Source organism: Orcinus orca, chromosome 15 (genome assembly GCF_937001465.1).
Source record: "Orcinus orca chromosome 15, mOrcOrc1.1, whole genome shotgun sequence".
NCBI classification, from domain to species: domain Eukaryota; kingdom Metazoa; phylum Chordata; class Mammalia; order Artiodactyla; family Delphinidae; genus Orcinus; species Orcinus orca.
In genome coordinates, this window is record NC_064573.1 from 39,969,453 (window position 1) to 39,993,824 (window position 24,372).

The window sequence follows — 24,372 nt, forward strand, 5'->3', positions numbered from 1 at the left end:
GCCTGTGCCTATAGTCCTAAGGATGGTTTCAGTTGTTATACATCAAAAGTGACATAATGGAGCTGAAAAACTTGGGGATAGGAATCTAAAAGGAACAGTTGGGGCACTGTATAAAGGCAGAACTCAAAAATGAACCTCCACACTCAAAAGATTTGAGGATGTATGATCTCAGTGTATGAAGTCATGAAAAGCATGAGAAGACAAATCATCTCATTTTTACCAGATCCCAGGACCTCAGGAGAAGAATATCAGGATAAACTGACATTTTTAAAAGGAAAATTTCAGATAACAAAAGGGAAAGGAAATATTACTTTATAAGTTTATGGACTGCATTATGCCAAGAAATATAAGAAATGAAAACACCTACGTTTGTATAAAATCTATTAAAGCTTCCATATCTATTTTAAACATTCTGAACCCCACAGAGATAAGTATTTGTAATTATCATTATTCTATTTTAGAGACTTGGGAACAGGCTCAGAAAGTCATTCAGCTAACAAAAGTAACAAAAGTAGAACTTACACTCTGTTCTGAACTCCAGTTAAAATTTTTTTTTCTTCTTCTCTATGCTGCTTCTAGGGATTATAAAATTTTAGGGTTCAAAGAGAGTTTAGAAAATTTGCTAGATTAGAATTTTATAAGGAGTCACAAAGGAAACTGCAAGAGAACATATGAACCTTTCAGACTGACAGGAGGAGTGTCAGCCATACGTTTCCTCCTCATAGAACAATCCTGGGCTAGACAGATAGCTCATTAATCTGCTCCAAGGTCATGGTTTTATATTTTAGTATATATACTCATAATAACTTTATTTTACATATATAGTATATATGTGTAAATATAATAAGCACATCCTTTCTCAATAATATATTACTATTCACTTTGTTGTACACCTGTAACTAATACAACATTGTAAGTCAACTATACTCCAATAAAAATTAAAATAAATAAATAAATAACATTCTATATTCCTTGAAAAAAAATATATTACTGCTGTCAAGATTTCACAGTACTCTCCCAGAAGTGGGACACAATCTGTGGAGAAGATATCAAGCTATTTTGGGTTCAGCCACGAACCGCTACTCAAATTGCCCATCTGATTTTCTCCCAGGCCAAATAAAACAAACAGCAGCCCTTATACAGAAAAGCCTATGTCACTGGTCTTCAGTTACCATTTTTCTACAATCTTACTTGGTACCGATGAAGGGTCAGAAGAAAAGAACGACAACGTCTATTCACTGGACACATCTATGCCATTATACCTTTAATTACAGAAATCATTACAGGCAAACAACTTTTTAAAAAGCTTATTCTCTCAAACTAGTATCAGTGAGGACCAGGGAGGGAGCGGGAAGGATAGAGAACCAGACTGTCGGAACTTGGATCTAAGCCTCAATCATCTTGAACGGACTGTGACATGTCATCACACCCTTCTAAGCCAACAGTATTTCTAGCTGCAAAATGTCTGGTCTGGACAGATCTCTAAGCTCTAAAATTAGATGATTCTCTAATTCAAAGTCCATCACCAACTTGTCTTTTAAGGGATACTTGATATTTCTGCTAATTAGGATGCAACAATGTCTTTCATCCTCCCATGACTAAGACTTTTGCCAGCGCGCCTGCTTGTAGCCATCACCGTCCTTTGCCACAGTTGCTGTAAGAGCCAGGAGTACACAGCTGCACCTGGAGGGGTGCTCCCAGGAGCACCCAGTCATGCCCTTCCCAGATTATATCTTCCAGGTACTCCTCTCTGAGCTCTTGATATTAATACACTCAGCAACATAACCATATTTTCTGTCATCTTCAGCAGCTGACTATTAAATATCTTTCCTGTTAGAATATTGTTTTTACACATAATCACAAAATCATTTCAGTTCTGTTTTCGCATTAAGCCCCGTCTTTCCTGGAACTGATCTCACTGCAGAACCGCATATGTTACCAAAGCCCAAACCTCATGCTGAAGGCAGTATTTCCCTTTGGGAAATCAGGGCTTCCTAACGCGGAAAGTGAGGCTGCAAAACGCAGGGTTACATATTTCCAACACATCAGCAGAAATCGCTCTACCTACACAAACAGAAGCCTTGAAGAGCTTAACGGCAACTGTGAGATAGTAATGCTCTGAAACATTAACATTTTAAAGGAATTTCAAATCCCAAACTTCAACTGCATTTTTCTAATACAACAAAAATATGCTGAAATTGGTAGTAGCTCTGTGCTGTTTTTATAGGCATCTTTCACATTCCTGGCATGAACAGCAGCTTCATAGCTTCAGTTACCACAGTATTATTTAACTCTGTGAAAGTGAACTTAGAACACTGTCTACTTCACCTGCCCCAAGTCACAAATGCAAAAATAAAGATCTGCAGTTCAGAAACACGGTTTCAACTGAGCTTCTTGCCGGGAATTCCCACGGTCCTCAACTGGGCTTCCTACTTCCTCTCACTGCTTGGAGTTATGTCAGAAACTTTTAATTCAAATTTTAAATGAGTCTCAAAGACAAATAGCTTTCAGACCAATTCCTTGAAGAGGAAAAGGAGTTAGAACCAGCAGGAAGATTTCAACTCCCGCAGACCTAGAGACAGAAGGCTTCTGTGGCTTGTGCCGAGTGCTGAAAGCATGCTATCCGTGCCCTTCTCCACACTCAGAGGAAGCTGTCAAAGGACATTTTCATCACCTTTCTTTTATAGAAAAAGAAATAAGCCAGCAATCATTATTCCGGCAGATGGATTTTGAAGAGTATCAGCAGATATATTAAAAATCCTTGTTAAACCACGTAGCTGGGCTTTCATCTGATACATGCCCTCAAGTTTTACTGATTCATATGATATCAAACCTTTTTAAGAATCTTATACGGCTGCAGCAAATTGCAGATAAAGATACCAATGTTCCCTGTTCACAACCTGCCTTCAAAACCCAGGAGTACTTTTTAAAAAGTAACGTTACCTTTAAATCAGATTTTTATTAAGAAACTTGCAGAACAATGTTAAAAGGGACACCTTCCATAGAGATAATCGATCAGATATTAAGATCAATGTACTGAGTTGATTTAGTGCTTCTTCATCAAAACATCATGGAAGAATGAAGACTGTTTTCCTCTATCTTTCAATAGGAAATTTCAATGTAGTAAAAATCTACATACCAAATAGCCCTTGATTAAGATTTAGGTACCAATATTTTTATTTAAAAAGTAAATTTTAGAGAAATAATTAGATGATAACAGATAGAAATACATAATACTCAGAACAGAGCTGGTACTTTAAGAGTGGTATTTGTGAAAATAATTTTCATAGAAATTAACCGCAACTCTATCTGTGTTGAAAACTGGAATGCAAAGCACGCTAAAGTCTAACTGGACTGTTTACAGTTGTTTTATTCAACGAAATCATAATTACCCTGTAACTTATCATCTTGCATTTGAGTGCCTTAGGGAAAAATATAAAACTCCAAATGTGCCTACAGATGCAGACAAAGATTCAGTCAATTGAAACAAGAAAGAAATGGCAGAAATACGAAATCATCGTATTGGTTTGAAAGATTTCTTTTTAGCTGCTAATTGACGACCCAGAGCTGGGTGTTTGGTTTCACTTCTAGTTTCTCACACCAGTGATTTCCTTTAGGGTAACGTGCTCATCAAATTTTACCCAAACAAGCTGCCTGACATATGCAGCTTCGTACCATAAGATCTGGCTTCTACGTGGGAATCATGAATGAAGGAAGGGGGAGAGGCACTTGGAGCGCAGGCAGGAATGGTGTGCAGGACAAAATGTCACTGGCTCCCAGGGAGTCTGATACCGAAACTGGCAGCGAGACATACCGAAGGCTGAAGGCCTAGAATAGAGCTGAAGTCAGAATTTGGCATTCCAGACAGAGAAGGACAAGGAGGCACCGAAAAGCCTTTATTGTGAAAAACAAGGAAGAAAGGTACATATGAAACCCATTCTGAAGGGGTCAGTTTTCTCATTAGGGTGATCAAAATAGAAAGTTCTATAAAGCTGTAGTATCAGAGGATATAAACTGTTTCTCTGTGTCTCCATTCAGGTATTTTCACACATTTGTTTGTATTACCTCCTCTACTTGAATGGACAAAAAGTTTTTTCTTTAAGTACTGAAATTACATGTGTGACTATGTAAAAATGCAAGATTTAAATTAAGAAAAGCTTGAGGAGAAGGTAAGAATCTGAAAAGATAGATTTCCTATCTGATTTCTGTGGTTACAGGCTAAAGAAACGCCCACCTTTAGGTGGCACAGAGGGATGTCACTTTGTTTATTAATCAATGAAAAACCAATAAACCAACAACTACTTATTGAGGAATATGATTTTACTCTTAAAGGACCAAGGAATTTAGTTTTGAGAGACCAGAGAAACACACATGGAAAAACTAGCAAAAGTACAAAACAACTCTAAGTGTTAACCTATGAGACACAGAAATACTAAAGGAGTTAGTTCAAAAATTCTGCCCAATAAACTCCCCCAAAAGAGTAATCAATATTAACAAATGAAGTCAAGTCAAACTTGCATGGTCATTTCCAGTCCTCAAGGACCTTGACCTCTAATGTTGAGGTTACAGGTACTCAACGACCTTAAGACTTGAAGAGGGAGCACACAGAGTTTGTTGAAGGAATGGGCTGGAAGGTGGCATTGGAGATGGTCCTCAAAGGAGGCATTCCAAGCAAAAATGGGGAATTACAACATCTGATGAAAGACGAGTTTGGGCAAATGCAGGCTATAGGTAGGGGAGTCATGGGGGTAGATGCTAGAAAGATGGTTGCAGCCAGACTGTTCAAGGCTTTAAAAGCAGCAGCTTAATTTAATTTGGTAGGTAGTGGGGAACCAATGCTTATTTCTTGGCACAAGTATCTTTAGAGAAGAGTCCTAAATTGTGCCATTTTAAAGCTCCAATTGTAAGAACGTATCTATTTTAGGGACAAATGAGATTACAGATAAGTAAACTAAAGCTGTCCATCTACAGGTGAATGGATAAAGAAAATGTACACACACACACACACACACACACACACACACACACACACACACAGGAATATTACTCAGCCATAAAAAAAGAATGAAATAATGCCATTTGCAGTAACATGGATGGACCTAGAGATTATCATACTAAGGGAAGTAAGTCACAAAGATAAATATCATATGATATCACTTATATGTGGAATCTAAAATATGACACAAATGAACTTATTTATGAAACAGAAACAGACCACAGACATAGAGAACAGACTTGTGGCTGCCAAGGGAGAGGGAAGGATTGGGAGTTTGGGATTAGCAGAGGCAGACTATTATATATAGGATGGATAAACAAGGTCCTACTGTATAGCACAGGGAACTATATTCGACATCCTGTGATAAACCATAATGGAAAAGAATATGAAAAAGAATATATATAACTGATCACTTCATTGTACAGCAGAAATTAACAGAACACTGTAAGTCAACTATACTTCAATAAAGTTTTTTTAAAAATCCCTGAAGGTTATAAACTTTTCCCAATTTTTCAGGGAATTTCTACTGAATCATTGCTCATATCATTCTATCAACAGTTCTATATGCAGGCCACTATGTGAACTCTGGGTATCATAGCTGATGAAGAGGCTTTTAGTATAGTGGAAGATGCAGTGGTGTGAACTGACCAGCATAAACCCGCAGTCCATTTCTATACTATGGACCACTCGCTCAGGTTGCCTTTTGAATGGCTAAAGTCACTGTCCCTGGGACTGAGAGCTGCAGGGTTCTTCCCAGATCAAAGCCATTTCACCTGCTTTCCAAGGCTTGCAGGTGAGGGTTTCTTCTCTACTGCCACTCCCCATCACATCCAGTCTACTGGCTCTCACCAATACCAGTACCAATACCAATACCATCCCCTATTTTCCAGAGGTAAGCACTCTTCCCCACAGCTCCCTGAGAAGAGGCCTAGAGGCCACAGAAAGCCCAGAAGGCCAGGGGTGGTACCAAAGGAAGCCCCCAGCAATTACAGAGGAACTACCACGTAACATTCATGCAGACTGTGATACCTAAGACAGTATTTTTCTATAAGAAATTGCTTTCTGTATATTTTGCTGGTTAACCCCAGAACACTTTGCTTTTCTAAGCACAATTCTAGTATTAGGAGGAACCCAAATTAGTATGAGGACTGTATAAGTATTTACTTCTAAGATTCAATCACATGATCACAGAATAAACAGAAAGGCTGGAATTTAACTTTAGTTAAAAAAAAAGAACAAAAAAGGCAGGAAAGGAGTTTTTTTTAAACACTGAATTTAAACACAATTATGTGTAATTTTAAAGTTGCCATACACCATGAATTGTCATACAAATGTAATCTAAAAGAAATCATAGTGGAGAAATGACCCTCCTTATGGAGGATGTCAAGAGAAACTGCAGGAAATTGTGCTGTCATGAGTTTCACATTTACATGCTTCTTATTGTCAAATAATTTGGTCATAAGAGCTTATGAGTGTTGATACTTGGATAAGAACAAACTTGCAAGGGAGGGGACAAATAAAGAGAGGTAACTTGCAATCGGCATGAATTATGTAATGGTTACAGGGTGGAAAAAAATCCAATCTGCGGAGTGATGGTTATTTTAAGGGGTGCCAAGCAATTCAATTCTTCTGTTTCCAGGTATGTAATTCTAACATGCCCAAACATTTGACAGTGACTTCTGACACTCCTTTTTTAACAGTGTTTACATGGCTGATAAACTGTAAATTTAAAACACAATTTGGGAAAAAATAGGTTAGAAAAAATATTTCCTTTTGAAGAACAGCAGAACTCGAAGATGCTTGGCTTCATCATCTCAGTTGTGTAGAAACTGGACGGCCTACTACTGCTTCAGGTATTCAGAGCACAGACTGCCCATTCGTGTTATAAGGCCATCTGATGGTGAGACAGGCTGGAGGACCAGGACTTTTTGTTCAGGGTCCTTGCTCCACCTTTGCTTTGCACTGGGGAAAGCTGAGAAAAAGGATCTTGAATGCTCTGGATACAAATGTGTCAAAGGAGAACTTTGGTAGTAAAGGAATGGGTCCTAACTCGGTATAGTCTGTATTGCTTTTCATACCTAGCTGTATCCCCAGATCCCGGCCCGCCTTCTGACACATTGTAGGCACTCAATAAATATCTGCTGACTTTAGGAATACATAAAGCGATATGTTAGAACATCAAAAAAATATCTGAATAGTACCTTTACTTGAAATCCCCAACTTTCTCTTCTCAGCCTGAATCTTATCTGTATGAAAAACCTAGTTAGGAGAGCATTTCAATTAAACTCCATTTCATAAATATTTATTGACCATCCACTAAATCTGCATGGCTGTTTGGCCAAAGACCCAAGAAGCTTTTCTAGGCTGACATCATTTCCCCTTTCTTCGAATACTACGGCATTTATTACCTGCCACTTCACTGCCCCCTCTTCTGCTGCCTTGAATCCTAACTTAGGTTTCAGAGTCTCATGTGTGCATGTACGTGCATAAAATGCTGCACCTTCTCTCTGCCTTGATCAGACATTTTCTGCCTAAAATGTCACCTAATTTTCTGCCTAAAATTTGCCACCTTTTACATTGAACAGAAATTTCTCATTTGTTAAGTTTAGCCCAAACATCACCTCCTCTGTGGAGTTTTTCTGTTCCCAGTGCAGAATTAACTGTTTCACTATAATAGCTACAGAAGCCCCGCAGTAAGTTGGACTTGCATTTTAATTAGCGATCTCTCTTAGCTGACTGCTGGGTAACTCCTTAAGACCAGGGATGGGGTACAATTCATCTCTCTACTGGGCTGGCACAGTGTCCACTATGACTATAAACCACTGGCAGCTCTAGAATTTCCTCTATGGCAAACAGATACGGTAATAAGGGGACAGAACTGGATGGGAGACAGATGACTATTCTTAAATGTTGCACCAGCATGTCCCTTTGTACAAGACTGAGAAAACATCAACTTTTCATATGAAAGGAGTTGGAGAAGTACTGACAGAGGTGCTCAGCACAGCTACAGCAATCCAGGTTCACTGAACAGAATGAAATATGTGGGAAACAGTGATTCCTTGAGTCGTAAATCCTTTGGGGGACCAAGCTGACAACAACGTTATCCTAGAAGATGTTCTTTTTTCTCAGTAGCATAGATATTGAAGAAATGAGGATGTTAATTGTCCTCTAAGGTCCAAGCTTATTAAAATAAGCCTGGGTTCAGCGTGAGGAAAGGGCCACATTCTTGGGCTTCAAATGTGCACGTGTCTCCAAGGAGCCATTATTTTGGTTACTGTTCCACTGACCAGGGATTATCCTGAGAGAACCGAATCGCTGCAGGTGGCAAACTTTCAGAGCCCCCTCATCTTGCTTGGAGGGCAAGAGAGTTTAGAGCAGGAGAGGAAGCAAGAAGAACAGACAGAGAGAAGGGGAGCCTCTTCCCCCACCCACTCTCAGCACGTAGAACTTGATAAGAGCGGGAGCAAATGTATGTTTCTACTAGCATCTCGGCTACCTTTGGTAAGAAAGTTCTTGATGATGATACTAGGTCACAGTGTGCAATCAGCCGAATTACCAGATGTGTCTCATTACCTCAATTAGTAATTTAAAGGGTGGGGATGTGGACTTCTAACTCCTCTGTTCCTAGAGATGTTCAGTGGGCTCCTGATAAGTGGATATGGAAAAAAATCAAAAACGTGCACACGCACACACCCCTCTTCCACATCTACAGCGGCTGCACACACGACGAACAAGGAGAGCATAAGGCTGTGATCCAGGGAGGCCCCAGCTAGCATCACCCGTGAACACTTGGCTTCTCTGGGCTTTTATCCTCTTATATAAAATAGGAATAAAAAAGTCCTATTCTTCTTCTGCACACAGTTGTTATAAGACTTAAAATAAATAATAAATATAAAAGCACAATGAAAATGTTAAAGGACGATACATAAAGGTTGAGGTCCTATGATATCATTTTGCCCCTAATGTACAAAACCATGTATTATGTGGCTGGTTAAAATAATTGGAGCTATAAAAATGAAGAGGATGGAATGGGATTGTTTCAGCTATGAAATATGAATCTCCAAAATGCATGTTTGAGATTCAAAGGGCAAAGAACCAAAGAACAAAATGAGGTCCTTGGCCTCTCCTGCTAGCAAAGAAAGGGGATGAACACATTCCTAAGATCCTCCAGTTTATCGACTGAAAAACATTTGAGGGCTTCTCCAGTCCTTAAGTCTTTTCCCCAGATAAACATATGAGGTGCTTAAGTAATCACAAATTCATTTATAAAAGGAAATGACTATTTTCCACCAATTTTCTACTCTTCCTGTTAAAGTCTTTAGATGATTTAAACTGAAGAGGAGAAAAGGGAAAGAAAAAAAATAGCAATATAAATACAAAATAATGTTTCATAAAGAATATATCCATCACATAAAGTAATAACATCTTTAGGAAAATCAAAATAACTTACAATGTGTTGGAACATACCTTTCTTTTTCCTTAAGATACTTGTTTTTAAAGATCTTGGTGAATGATTTCAAAATAAATGTATCATCATATGCTAAGCATCTTATCATAAAGCAAAGACAAAATCAGAGGAGAAGGAGCTCTAAAGGTTTCTGAAATTAGAATTATGAATCACAAAACCCAACATGTCCTTGGGCTCCAGCCCTATGATTCCCACACCCTTCACCAATATTTCTGGGGCCGTTGAGTCAGGGCTCCAGGTATAACACTAACGGAGTCAATGTTGGGGATTTGGAGATTCATTCCTTGGTCTAAGTCCTATACTCTCATCAGTATCATCTTCATCACCTGGACACACCCTACACTTCTTTTGATGACCTGCCCCCAGTACAACAATTCTCATTTCCAGACTCACAACCATGGACCCATTTATGGTTTTGGAGCAGGTGAAACCTGGCAGAGTCTTACTATAGTAGATTAGAAGAAAAAGAATCTGAACCCAAGGGGGGACTGCATGATAAAGATTTTGCGAATTAGTGATATACTTAAGAACCCTGAAGACAGGATTCATCTATGTCATCTGGGAATTTTCCCAGATAAGGGAAAACAGTAAAAGATGAACGTCTAGGATTTAATTAAGGGTACTGCCTTGTATAAATTCCTACAATTATTCAATTGTGTGACTTTATTGAGAATTCTCAAAGGCAATCATGAAAATTTCTAATAACATGTCACCAGTTTGCTTTGTTCCTGTTAAGACACAATGTTAAGCTCATAGTGATTACATGTTCCTTGATTTTTTTCTTAGTATGTAAACTGCCAGTCTTCATTCCAGGTGATCTGTTTTCCCTGTTTTCCTTCCCCTAGTTTATGGTGTTCATCTCTACTTAGGAGGGATTCCAGTAGAAATGGGTAAGAAAAGAAACGACACATCTGTAGGTCTGTCCCTCTGGAAAATACTAACGGAGTTGCCCGACACCCATTCAGTTAAGAGGCCTGTCCAGTTATTGTATCACTGAGGACTGGCTTTACGGAACTGAAAATATTTGTTGCATTTCTTCCAAAGAACCGAGCAATTCTATGGTTTCCGAGAAAATCCCAGATGTACGCACAGTTTCTTTAAAGAAATAGAGAAAAAACAATTTTCACATACTCATATGATATCATCCGGAAAAACTCTACATTTCTCTTAGAGAAACAACATACTTCACGTATTTAAGGGCTGGACCTAATAAAACACACATTATCCTGCGTCCTGGTCACTCCATGTGACTCAAGAGGAGGATTTCTGAGGTGTTTCACAAACTTTGGCCATTCTTCAGCCATTCTAAGGCAGCACCCACTAACTCCCAAAGAATCTGAAGGAAGGTGTTTCTCCACAGACTCGCTGTGTTCCCCACCTCTCCTTTGTAAGCTCAAAGCTCTTCCAAATCAGCACTGGCCACAGTGTGCTTTCTAGTTTTCTGCAGGACAGTGCCCTGCCATACTGAACTCTTAGAGGACCACGACCCCATCTTATTAATCCAGATCCCCGGGGCCTAGGCCAAAGAAGGGCTCAAAACGTGTGTACATAAAAGTAAATTGATTGTCAGAACTTAATACAGTAATGAGACAGATGAAGAGATGGCTGACTGCTTTCAGCATCAATACATATATATGTGTGTGTGTGTGTGTGTGTGTGTGTGTGTGTGTGTGTGTGTGTATCAATGCATATATCATCTATGTAAAAAAACAAAATTTATAGGGGCAGTTGGATAAATGGAGTGAATGCATACATTTTTTTCCACTATGGTATTTAGCATTACAAAATGCAGTAAACCACAACAAAAACACCAATTTATGTTTACTTTTGGTAACAAAGTAGCAAATATCTATAAACAAACATGTTTAGAAGGAAAAATATACTACTGTATCCCATATTCTGCTCAAAAAATTAAACTCCCTTTCGACAGGTACATTAGTGGAGACACAGGAGTGTATTATCCACTGCAACAACTGAACCCAATGTTGGATTTCCCTCCGCACCTTTTTCCAGCTCACTTTTTTTCCCACCCCCCTGCCCCGCTCGCCAATTAGTTGGTTTGCTGAGACCAAGCAAACGGATTTTAAAATTAACTTCAGCAAAATAAAATCAGAGAAAACCTGTCAGCAAAACCCCTAAAACCCCACCTCTCTACATAGTACATCGCAACTATGAATAATATTCCGCTATAATACAATTACATCTGTAACAACAGTAACACAATCCAAGATGACTTAACTTTCTGAAAGCAAATAACAGTCTATGATTTTATAAAGCTAAGTAAGCTCTGGAGCTACCAGACATTGACGAAATATCCTTACTTGGTTTTAGTTCAAGAGAGCCAACTCTCTTGAGAAGGTCTACTAAATTTAGACTCTGAGCTGATTGCATCACTAACCTGTCCTCCTGACAGAGGTCTCTGTGGACAGGAGGAAGAAGGCATAGCGGACCCCATACTAGGGTGAGATCAACCTATTTCACAGGCACAGATGGCAGCCAAAAACGTCACAAAGAACGCTCTGCGGGGCTCAGAGCACATGTCCTACAGGTCCCAGGCACGGCTGACAACCACATCTCTGAATCTTGCAGTGTTACTGTAAAGCCTAGCCCCTTCTGGGAGCCATGAAGGACTGAGAATTGTCATTTTTGACTATGATGTGACCAGCTGTATTCAGGAACTTTCCTGGAAGAAGAAAACACCAAAACCTTGATCCAAGACAAAGCCTGAAACAATGTGGAGAAGCACAAAATGAAGCTGAATCGAATCCTGATTTTTCTTTTATAAAAAATTATTTATTTATTTAATTTATTTTGGCTGTGCCAGGTCTTAATTGTGGCACACGGACTCTTAGTTGCAGCACGCATGCGGGATCTAGTCCCCTGACCAGGGATCGAAGCCAGGCCCCCTACATTGGGAGCACAGAGTCTTACCCACTGGACCACCAGGGAAGTCCCTCTGTCTTTTTTTTTAATGCTAGTCAAGAAAAGATCTAAAAATTTCCATTATAAAAAAATGGTTTCATCCAAACCAAATTTTATTCAAATACTAAAATGAAAATCACTGAGCTGTTATAACTAGCCTAGTGACAGTACTGGAATCTGAGCATCAGTGGTTTGCTTGTGCTGTGGACAGAGCGGGGAGGAGGAAAGGAAGGTGGCACAGAGAGAAGGGCAGCCTGCCTCTCTAGCCTCTCTCTCCCATGCATGGGAGAGTCGCTTGTCAGGTGCCCACTGGCCAAGCTCTGGCAGCGACCCAGCAGTGGACCAATGGCTCTGCTGCCTGCATCCCAGTTGAGGGGAGAGGACTGGGACACAGAAAAATGGATGTCAGAAAAAAGTTTCCAAGGAAATTTGTATGTTAGAGCAGAGGATGGCAGGTGAAGAGGCAAAGGAAAGATACATTCCTTCCACTCCCAACCAACTCCCTGCCTCATTTCTTTTCACTCTTCTGCTCCAGATAGCTCACTACCTTTCCTATCATCTCCAATATGGTACCTCGAGTCACTAAAGTGGATTTATAACCATACTGCCCATTCTCTCTCTCTTTGAAAAAAATTTTTTATTTAAAAATTTTCATTTTTCTCTTAACTATATGTCCATTCTCTCTCTTGAATCCCTTATAAAATATCTAGTAAACTGGTTTGAGCCGGTACTAAAGTAAAACCAAAATGTGTCACCCCACAAAAAGCCCTAAACATTTTATTAGGCAATTGAACTAAACACATGAAATATTTTTAAGCCAAACAAATCTGGTATTTCATGTGGTTCAATCCCCCATCCCAACGTGGGAAATCCACAAATATTCATTTTCAAATCAAATGTAGATAAGCCGTATACTGTCATATTATTATAGGCAGTTTTCATACCCATTGACAGCCTGTTCATTTATACAGTCCAGCTTTTCACTTGAAACGTAAAGGTTGCTGTTCACAAGAAATGAATGCGAACTAGATATGCATATGACTGTATGACCCAGATTTCATGTCCAAAGACAATTTCATAAGGTTACATCCTTGGGATAAAATTAAGAGGAGAAAAGAGTCAGTTTCATTCTTTTGCAACTTACTGCAACGTGTTTCTAAGTGTTAAACCTCATACCATCTCTCCTTTAAAAAGCTTTTAAAATGCTTAGATGGAAACAAATGAGATGTTATATAAAGGCAGAAATTTCTGCAGAAAAAGGCACACACACGTGAAGCAGTATTTCAGTTCTTTATGAGCTAAAGGAAGCTGATGTTAGTTTTAATATTAGCTGGAGGGCAATCTCTTAGCTGGAAATTTAAAAAAAAGAAATAGGAAATAATGCAAATGGGGGAAAAATGCCAAAGGGGGACTGCTAGGATTGGAACATAAACATTTAGGAAAAAGAGTAAGGAACAATTTTATTGAACAAGAAAAAAAATCAGTTAAATACGTGAAGGTATTTTGTGTATGTTTTTCCACAACACACTGCTAAAATAATATCACACAGAGTAAACTAAAGAAATTAAAATGAAACTGAAAGGAAAAGATATTTTCCAAGAAATCTGACTACTCATTAAGTATGCTGAGGATAAATCATTTAGGTCACCAATATTTGGTTTTGTTCTTATCCTAATAGCATTGTCCTAGCTGCCTTCAATGTCTTCTAGAACAAAGAAGGGTATAAATAAATAAATTCATAAATAAATAAGAAGATAGCACTTCCTGCTAAATGCAATTGCTGAAGGCAAGAGAAAAGTCACAGACTAAATTATGAATGAGGACATCGTGCCAGATAAATTTTGGATGTTTTAACTTTACTTTTAGTGGTTTGGAGTTTCTCTAAGATGCACTGCAAGCTCTTGGCTGCAGCACAGAAGTACTTGGGATGCTTGTTAGAATGCACACTTTAGGCTTCACACATCCAGAGACACTGATTTAGAAGGTGAATGAACCCAAGAACCTGCATTCTTAAGCAGCTTCTCAGAAGATTATAAATGCACATGGGCCGCAGTTCACACTCGGATGAAACTACTGCCGAAAATAAAAGACATGTCTCTCTACTGTGGACACTGACATGTTTTTGAGCCAAAAAAACCCACAAAAAAACAAAAAAATATCCAAAAAACAAAAAACCAAGACAAACAAAAGAAAGTATTTCAATAAAGAAAGGAACCTTTAAATATAATTTAAATAAATATATATTTAAATATTCTTCTGAACCATCAACCTTGTAACCTTAGGTAACTAGTGAGTTATCCTAACGGAAATTATCTATTCTCATGATCAAAATGGTTTCTACAGGTTTCATCAAGCCACGCTGGATAGCAACATAGCTACATACGACTATAAAATGCACACCAATGCTTTCTTTAAGGAAACTGTACAAGAACTCTTCACAGATGCTACCAAAATTTTTGTTGGATTTGGCTTATGTGAAATTTGAAAGATATGCAAAGAAATTTTACATATTTATATAAATAATAGGTACACACACATACACACACATACATATGCACACATACACTCCAGCATTTATTACTGCTGTATCTAAAAATTCGAATTTGCTTCTCATTTCATTTGTCAGCAAAAACTCCCCAAGTGCATTACATAGGAAGCTCCTCATGGGCTCCTTCAACACTTTAGACCCATGACTGGCGATTTTCTCTATGACTCTTTTTCTTATCTCCTTCCTTCCTGTGTCTCTTTTTCTTTGATAACCAACCCCATGACCCTTATCCACAGGTACATACAGCCACTTTATGGGAAAGATACACAGTTTTGTCTTTGCCCCACAGCAGTTTCCAACTGATTTTCATTCATCCCAATATGACCATTTCTGACGGAAGAGTATGTGTCAGGCCGTATGGAGAAACAGACCCACAAGTACAATATAAAGTGGTACTTGCTATTAACAGAAAAGGGATGGCTAATAACAGAAAACACTCTGGGTTGCATTTCCCTCCAGCAAATTAAAAATAAAATATTAGAGAGCTCCAGATGTACAGCAAGAACGGCACCAGAAAACTTGACTGAGTGGAGATTTGCAGTTGAGGAGCGTGCAACAGGGGCTGTTTCTGTCAGTAACTTTTAGAAGTCATTTCGAGAGGCCAACAACACATACCTGGGGTGTCATCATATTCTAAGTCAGCTTTTCTCTAGCTCGTACTGCAGGGCAAAGAACTGGCCGGTTAGCATCCATTATTGACCTCACAAATCACAGTATTGATATTAGAGGCCTGGGCGCAGAAAGGGTGGGTGAGGCAATGCCTAGGTTCTGGCCACCCTCACAGTCTTGCTCGTGAGAAAATGGTGATGGGAGAAGAGGTGTCAGCAGATGGGAAGTTTGTCCGCTAGTCGATTCTAATCCAGTCTAGATGTGGAGAACGGAGAGTGTATTCACTGGGGGGTTGGATTCGGGCACATCGGAGAGTGACTAGTGCGGGCGCTCCAAATTCTGACGGCACCGCATGAAATCCTTCTACACGCGACCCACTGAGAAAGCCAGCAGAACGCCCTTCTGCTGCCCCAACACCACTGCACCAGCTCTATCTGATGACTATTTTGCACCTATCGTGTCTCGTGGGATTTCACATGAATACATTTCAGTAATAGTTTCTAGTAACACCATATCCGGTCAGAGCCAGAGGCAGAGAGGAAATCTCTTACCTGTTAGTTCACAAGAAGAAAATACTTCCTGTTCCCAAAGGAAGACTATTTCTTTGATAAATACTCTAACCTAAGAATGAATTATTTTACTAGTGACATGTTCTTTAACAAGCCCCTACTTTATCATTAAAGTCAAATCTTTTTTTTTTTAAAACAAGTTTAGCTTAATACGCATTTCCTGCAGACCTACTTTATAGCAGGCAGGCAGGGTGCCACCGCAGACACATGACAAAGGATGAAACACAGTCCTGTCCTCAAGGGCTCTGGGTACCTTCGGGGGAGTAAGAGCTGGACCTTCCAACACAGTGTGGCATGCATTATTCTGCAAGGGTGGGCACAGCGCTCCATGAACACTGTGGAGCCTGGGAGATCTGGGGAACCCTTCGGGGGGGGCGGGTGACAACCGAGTTGGATTTTAAAGTGTGAATGAGATTTTACTGCAAATGAAAAGAAGGGCAAAGGGAGCCTGGAAAAAAGCTGTGGGACGCAAAAGGGAAGGAGTCTTTAGGGAACAAAGAGTATTTTGTGGGACTGAGGCACAGGGGAGAGAGATGTGGAGGATGATGACACCAAGGAGATGCGTTGCAGCCAGAACAGAAAGGACCTTATCAGCCACATCAAGGAGTGGATTTTATCCTGTAGGAAGGACAATGTACAGCCTGGAAGGTTTTTAAGGAGAGGTGTTGCAGGACCCAATCTGCATATTAGGAGGAGACATGTGGTGGCTGACAGCGGGTGACGGAGAAGAGGCTGGGAGACCAGTTACAGAGCTTAAGCGAGACCATTCATAACATGTGCCGTGGAGGCTCGATGCTCTTAGGTGGCCATCATTTTCCCCATATGTTCTTCAATTATATCTGGGCTTTCCCCCTTTAATTATATATCAATACGGATACATATATTTTTTCCTATCCAAAATACATCATCTGTGGTCCATAGAATCCCATTCCACACGATAGGGAGTAAACGTTTATGTAAATACTTAAAAGGGTCTCTTACCTGAACAAAGCTGTTCCACTTTCGTGTAGTTTAGAGACACTATGTCATTAACCCAGGCAATGATGTCATGTCGGCTCATAGTCTCCTGGGTTATCGAGGTAGAATACACGTTGACTGCCATTCCCCAGCTAGAAAAAACAAACAAAGTTTATTTACCTACAAGGAAAAAAGTAACTCAGAAAGATGACAGACATCCATTCAAGCTCTGGATCCCTGACAGAACTCTAAGGCTTGTAAAAGTCCTGCTCTGGCTAAGCCCTTTCTCGTCCCTTTGTCTCTGTTCTACGTGTTTGCTATAATATGGTTAAATCTCATATATTGTTCGTGCAGGATCATTTTTTGTCTCCCTCAACTTGACTCAAATGTTTTTCAGGTTCTGAGATTCCTAATCTCTCATGTAATTTAGTGAGTCACTTAGAAGGTAAGTTGGGGAATTCCCTGGTGGTCCAGTGGTTAGGACCCCACGCTCTGACTGCTAAGGGCCTGGGTTCTATCCCTGGATGGGGAACTAAGATCCCATGAGCCGTGCGGCCCAGGCAAAAAAAAAAAAAAAAAGTGAATATTTTTTATCAGCTTTAGAGAAAAGGAAATTCACTTTAGAAACAGGTTACAAATACACTCCATTAGAAAAAAAATCCTTGGGACTTCCCTGGTGGCACAGTGGTTAAGAATCCACCTGCCAATGCGGGGGACATGGGTTCTAGCCCTGGTCCGGGAAGATCCCATATGCCGCGGAGCAGCTAAGCCCGTGCGCCACAACTACTGAGCCCACATGCCACAACTACAGAAGCCCGCGTGCCTAGAGCCCATGCTCCGCAACAAGAGAAGCCACCACAATGAGAAGCCCGCGCACCGCAATGAAGAGTAGCCCCCACTCGCCGCAACTAGAGAAAGCCTGCGTGCAGCAACGAAGACCAAACACAGCCAAAAATAAATAAATAAATTTATTAAAAAAAAAAGAAGAAGAAGAAAAGTCCTCGCCTGATAGTCTCTATCAGTCTCTAAAAGCTTTGGATAAAGCCTTGAAAAAATATATATACAAAAAGTATTTGGATAATCTGGAAGTCCTGCCTGACTGCACAAGTCTTCCTTTCAGCTATGATTGTTAATATACTCCTTCTGACCATTTCATAACACTTACTATTTCCCCCAACATTTCGCAGGAGGAGCACACATTGGCCATAGAAAAGGTAACAGAAAAGGTTTGTTTTGCTTAAAATGCTTTGATAGCTAGAGTTTGGTGTAATTGGTCTCCTTTTCTTAATTAATAAACTTTATTTTTTTAGAGCAGCTTTAGGTTCACTGCAAAATTGAGTGGAATGTACAGAGTTTTCCCACATACCCCCCTGTCCTCCACTGCCCCCCTCCAATCTCCCCAACCGGCTGGCACGTGTTAAAATTGGTGAACCTACAATGATACATTATCACCCAGGTTCCATAGTTTACATTAGGTTCACTCTTGGTGTTATACATTGTGCAGGCTGTGACGAATGTACAGTGCCGTGTATCCACCACTGTAGTACCAAACAGAATAGCTTCAGTGCCCTAAAAATCCTCTGTGTTCTGCTGATTCATCCCTCCCTCCCACCATTCCTGGAAAACACTGATTTCTTTTAATGTCTCCATAGTTTTACCTTTTCCAGAATGTTGCATAGTTGGAACCACAGACTGGCTTCCTTCAGTAATGCACATTTAAAGTGCCTCCATGCCTTTTCATGGCTTGAGAGCTCACTTCTTTTTAGCGCTGAATAATACGGCACTGTCTCAATGTACCACTCACCTACTGAAAGACATCTTGGTTGCCATCAAGTTTTGGCAATTATGAATAAAGCTGCTATAAATATCCATGTGCAGGTTTTTATAAGTTTTCATTCATTTGGGTCAATACCAAACAGCATGACTAATGGGTTGCAATGGTAAGAGTATATTCAATTTTATAAGAAATTACCAAACTGTCTTGCAAAGTCGCTGCACCATTTTGCATTCCCAACAGCAATGAATGAAAGTTACTATAGACTAGTTTGCATTTTCTAGAATTTTCTATAAATAGAATCACATAGTATATACATTTGTATGGCTTCTTTCATAAAACCGTGAGATCCATGCTGCACTGTATATCAGTAGTTCACACCTTTTCATTGCTGAGTAGTGCTCCATTGTATGTATATATTGAGTTTGTTTATTCATTTACCTGTTGATGGACATTTGGGTTGTTTACAGTTTGGGGCTATTATAAATAAAGTCATTATGAACATTAAAAAAAAAAGAAAGTTCTGGGACTTCCCTGGTGGCGCAGTGGTTGAGAATCCACCCACCGGTGCACGGGACACAGGATCGATCCCTGGTCTGGGGGGGATCCCGCATGCCACGGAGCAACTAGGCCCGTGCGCCTGCGCTCTGAAGCCCGTGAGCCACGACTGCTGGGCCCGCGCACCTGGAGCCCGTGCTCTGCAGCAGGGGAGACCACCACGGTGGGAGGCCTGCGCACCAGCGGCGAAGGGTGGCCCCCACTCGTCGCAGCTGGAGGGGGCCCACGCGCAATAGCGGGGACCCAACGCAGCCAAAAAATAAAATAAAATAAAAAAATAAATAAATAAAGGAAAGTTCCTATTGCTTCATATCCTCACCAAAATTTGGTATTGTCGGTATTTTGGATTTTGGCCGTTCTAATAGGTGTACAGTGGTAACAAATTCTTTTTAATATTTAAACCTGGTTGAAATTTTGCAATTTTACTAATTTTGTACAATTATACCACACATAATTTTTTATAAAATGTGTGTATATATATATACACTTCTATTTTGAAAGTTTTCTGATATATGCAAAAGGAGAGAGAACAGAATAACAAATCATTTGTGTTCACTTCTTGGTTTCAACAATTATCTATACTTGGCCAATCTTGTTTCATTTATATTCCCATCAACACTCCCATCCTCCCACCCTCCATCTCCCAAGCCAGATTACTTTGAAGTAAATGCCAAGCATTATATGGTCTCACCTCTAAGTATTTTTGTATGTGTCTCTAAAAGATAAGGACATTAAAAAGAAAACAAAACAACAGCATTATCACACCTAAAAATAAAATTTCTTAATACCATCAAATATGCATTATAATTGTTTCAATTTGTTTGAATCTGAATTCAAATAAGATTCATACATTGTGATTCTTTGATATGTACTTTCTTTTATCTATAGGTTTCTTCTCCATTTCTAATATTTCCCTTGCATTTAAAAAAACTGTTGTTGAAGGAATGGGTTGTTTGTCTTGTAGAATTTCCACAATCTAGATTTTTCTCGCTGCATCCCATTGGTGCCTTTTAACATATTCCTCTCTCCCTTGTATTCCCAGAAACTGGTAATTTGACCTAGAAGCTTGCTCTGATTCAAGTTCTAATGGAGGAGAGGGGACAAGACTATTTCTTTTTTTTTTTTTTACATCAGCAAGCTAAGCGACACACCCACAGGTGCCACGACAGTTCCAAGGATGACCATAAAGGTCAAAAAGTGGGCGGTGGCTCAATTCCTAGAAATCCCCACCCCTTCCCCAAAATAGCTGGAATACTCCTCCCACTCATCAGCGTATGAAATTACTCACCCCTATAAAACTAACAACCCCATACCCTGGTGCTGCCCTCGCCTTCTTTTTTTTTTTTATTTTTTTTTTATTTTTTTTTTATTTTTTTTTATAGATATACCTGGATTTAATTCTCACTTCTACCACTTGGTAGCTGGATAGCCTTAGGCAAGTTTCATACCTCCCTGAAATTCACTTAATTCAGTCTGTAAAATGGCATAATAACTTATTATAGCATCCTTTTAGGAATTTTAAATCAGTTCTTGAAATAAAAGTACACAATATATAGACAAGTATGGAATCCTCAATAGATGTTTGACCTTTCATTTCTCCAGTATCCCACCCGCATCAAATAAAGAAAAATACTTTTTAAAATTTACGAATATTTCATTGTTGTAAAGTTAAAGCCATAAAAATAATCAAATGGCCTACTATCATACCGTTAGAAGAAAAAAAGAAAGGTGTTCATGAGAGTTCCATATTAGAATACAAGTTTTCCTTAGGCACCTGTTTATGTATGCTATTCTGCTCTTTACAATAAATAATTAAATTTAAAAGACTTAATTCCTCACTTTAAGACCTTATTAGTTTACAAATTACATATTGACCTATGCTAAATTTTATACCGACCCATGCTAATGAATTCAGTACAGAAAACAAAAAACACTGCACTCAAGCAAACTACATATATATATATATATATATATATATATATATATAACTTATATGAGGATTGCTACTCCAGCTTTCTTTTGGTTTCCATTTGCATGAAATACCTTTTTCCATCCCCTTACTTTCAGTCTGTATGTGTCTCTAGGTCTGAAGTGGGTCTCTTGTAGACAGCAAATATATGGGTCTTGTTTTTGTATCCATTCAGCCAATCTGTGTCTTTTGGTGGGAGCATTTAGTCCATTTACATTTAAGGTAATTATCGATATGTGTGTTCCCATTCCCATTTTCTTAATTGTTTGGGGTTTGTTATTGTAGGTCTTTTCCTTCTTTTGTGTTTCTTGCCTAGAGAAGTTCCTTTAGCAGTTGTTGTAGAGCTGGTTTGGTGGTGCTGAACTCTCTCAGCTTTTGCTTGTCTGTAAAGGTTTTAATTTCTCCATCAAATCTGAATGAGATCCTTGCTGGGTAGAGTAATCTTGGTTGCAGGTTTTTCTCCTTCAACACTTTCAATATGTCCTGCCACTCCCTTCTGGCTTGCAGAGTTTCTGCTGAAAGATCAGCTGTTAACCTTATGGGGATTCCCTTGTGTGTTATTTGTTGTTTTTCCCTTGCTGCTTTTAATATGTTTTCTTTGTATTTAATTTTTGACAGTTTGATTAATATGTGTCTTGGCGTATTTCTCCTTGGATTTATCCTGTATGGGACTCTCTGTGCTTCCTGGACTTGATTAACTAGTTCCTTTCCCATATTAGGGAAGTTTTCAACTATAATCTCTTCAAATATTTTCTCAGTCCCTTTCTTTTTCTCTTCTTCTTCTGGAACCCCTATAATTCGAATGTTGGTGCGTTTAATGTTGTCCCAGAGGTCTCTGAGACTGTCCTCAGTTCTTTTCATTCTTTTTTCTTTATTCTGCTCTGCAGTAGTTATTTCCACTATTTTATCTTCCAGGTCACTTATCCGTTCTTCTGCCTCAGTTATTCTGCTATTGATCCCATCTAGAGTACTTTTAATTTCATTTATTGTGTTGTTCATCGTTGCTTGTTTCATCTTTAGTTCTTCTAGGTCCTTGTTAACTGATTCTTGCATTTTGTCCATTCTATTGTCCATTCTATCTCCAAGATTTCGGATCAACCTTACTATCATTATTCTGAATTCTTTTTCCGGTAGACTGCCTGGGGCAAGACTATTTCATGCAGTGTTTCAACTTCCATCAGGAGACACATACTGTCTGATTGACTCCTTAAGTGATATAGTTAGCCATTGATGGTATCTGCCTAGGTCCAACAACTCTTTAGAGACTTCAAAGTGATATTCTATTATTCATTCTTTTTTCTTAAATTGAAGTATAGTTGATTTATAATGTTGTATACATCAAAGTGATTCAGTCATACATACATACATATATATCCCTATGTATTCTTTTCAGATTCTTTTCCATTATAGGTTATTTCAAGTTATTGAATATATTTCCCTGTGCTCTACAGTAGGTCCCTGTCGTTTATCTATTTTATACTTACTGGTGTGTACATGTTAATCCCAAACTCCTAATTTATCCCTCCCCCTGCCCCTTTTCCCTTTGGTAACCATGAGTTTGTTTTCCATGTCTGTGAGTATGTTTCTGTTTTGTAAATAAGTTCAGTTGCATTTTTTTTTTTTAGATTCCACATGTAAGTGACATCATGTGATATTTGTCTTTCTCTGTCAGACTTACTCCACTTAGTGTGATAATCTCTAGATCCATCCATGTTGCTGCAAATGGCATTATTTCATTTTTTATGGCTGAGTGATATTTCATTTTATACACACACACACACACACACACACACACACACACACACACACACCTGTCGATGGACACTTAGGTTGCTTCCATGTCTTGGCTATTATAAGTAGTGCTGCTATGAACAATGGGGTCCATGGATCTTTTCGAATTAGAGTTTTCCTCTTTCCTGGATATATGCCCAGGAGTGTTACTGCTGGATCATATGGTAACTTTATTTTTAGTTTTTTAAGGAACCTCCATATTGTTCTCCATAGTGGCTGCACCAATTTACATTCCCACCAACAGTGTAGGAGGGTTCCCTTTCCCCTACACCCTGTCCAGCATTTATTATTTGTAGACTTCTTGTTGATGGCCATTCTGACCAGTGTGAGGTGGTACCTAATTGTAGTTTTGACTTGCATTTCTCTAATAATGAACGATGTTGAACATCTTTTCATGTGCCTATTGGCCATCTATATGTCTTCTTTGGAGAAATGTCTATTTAGATCTTCTGCTCATTTTGTATTGGGTTGTTTGTTTTTTGATATTGAGCTACATGAGCTGTTTGTATATTTAGGAAATTAAGCCCTTGTCAGTTGCATTGTTTGCAAATCTTTTCTCCCATTGTATTTTCGTTTTGTTTATGGTTTCCTTTGCTGTGCAAAAGCTTATAAGTTTGATTAGGTCCCATTTGTTTATTTTTGCTTTTACTTCTATTACCTTAGGAGACTGATCTAAGAAGGTATTGCTACGATTTATGTCAGAGAATGTTTTGCCTATGTTCTCTTCTAAGAGCTTTATAGTGTCACATCTTATATTTAAGTCTTTAAGCCATCTTGGGTTTATTTATTTTTTATAAATTTATTTATTTATTTTTGGCTGCGTTGGGTCTTTGTTGCTGTGTGTGGGCTTTTTCTAATTGTGGTGAGCGGGGCCTACTCTTTGTTGTGGTGCACGGGCTTCTCATCGCAGTGGCTTCTCTTGTTGCAAAGTACAGGCTCTAGGTGCATGGGCTTCAGTAGTTGTGGCACGTGGGCTCAGTAGTTGTGGCTCGCAGGCTCTAGAGCACAGGCTCAGTAGTGGTGGCACACGGGCTTAGTTGCTCTGTGGCATGTGGGATCTTCCTGGACCAGGGCTTGAACCCGTGTCCCCTGCATTGGCAGGCAGATTCTTAACCACTGCGCCACCAGGAAAGTCCGACTTTATTTTTGTGTATGGTGTAAGAGAGTGTTCTAACTTCACTAATTTACATGCGGCTGTTCAGCTTTCCTAA

At 39.2% G+C, this 24,372-nt stretch overlaps 1 protein-coding gene across 4 annotated transcripts in view; it reads right to left on the reverse strand.

Moving 5' to 3' along the window:
• MAPRE2 (microtubule associated protein RP/EB family member 2) overlaps positions 1–24,372 on the reverse strand; it is a 162,676-nt gene that overhangs the window by 53,770 nt on the left and 84,534 nt on the right. For 3 of the 4 annotated variants that reach the window (XM_049697989.1, XM_004273685.3, XM_004273684.4), the window contains one exon: positions 17,094–17,221. The exons of the other annotated variant lie outside the window; for it this stretch is intronic. In XM_049697989.1, coding sequence (XP_049553946.1) covers positions 17,094–17,214 — 121 coding nt within the window. In that variant the 5' untranslated portion in view covers positions 17,215–17,221. The remainder of the gene's footprint in view (positions 1–17,093; positions 17,222–24,372) is intronic. 4 annotated transcript variants of the gene reach the window in all.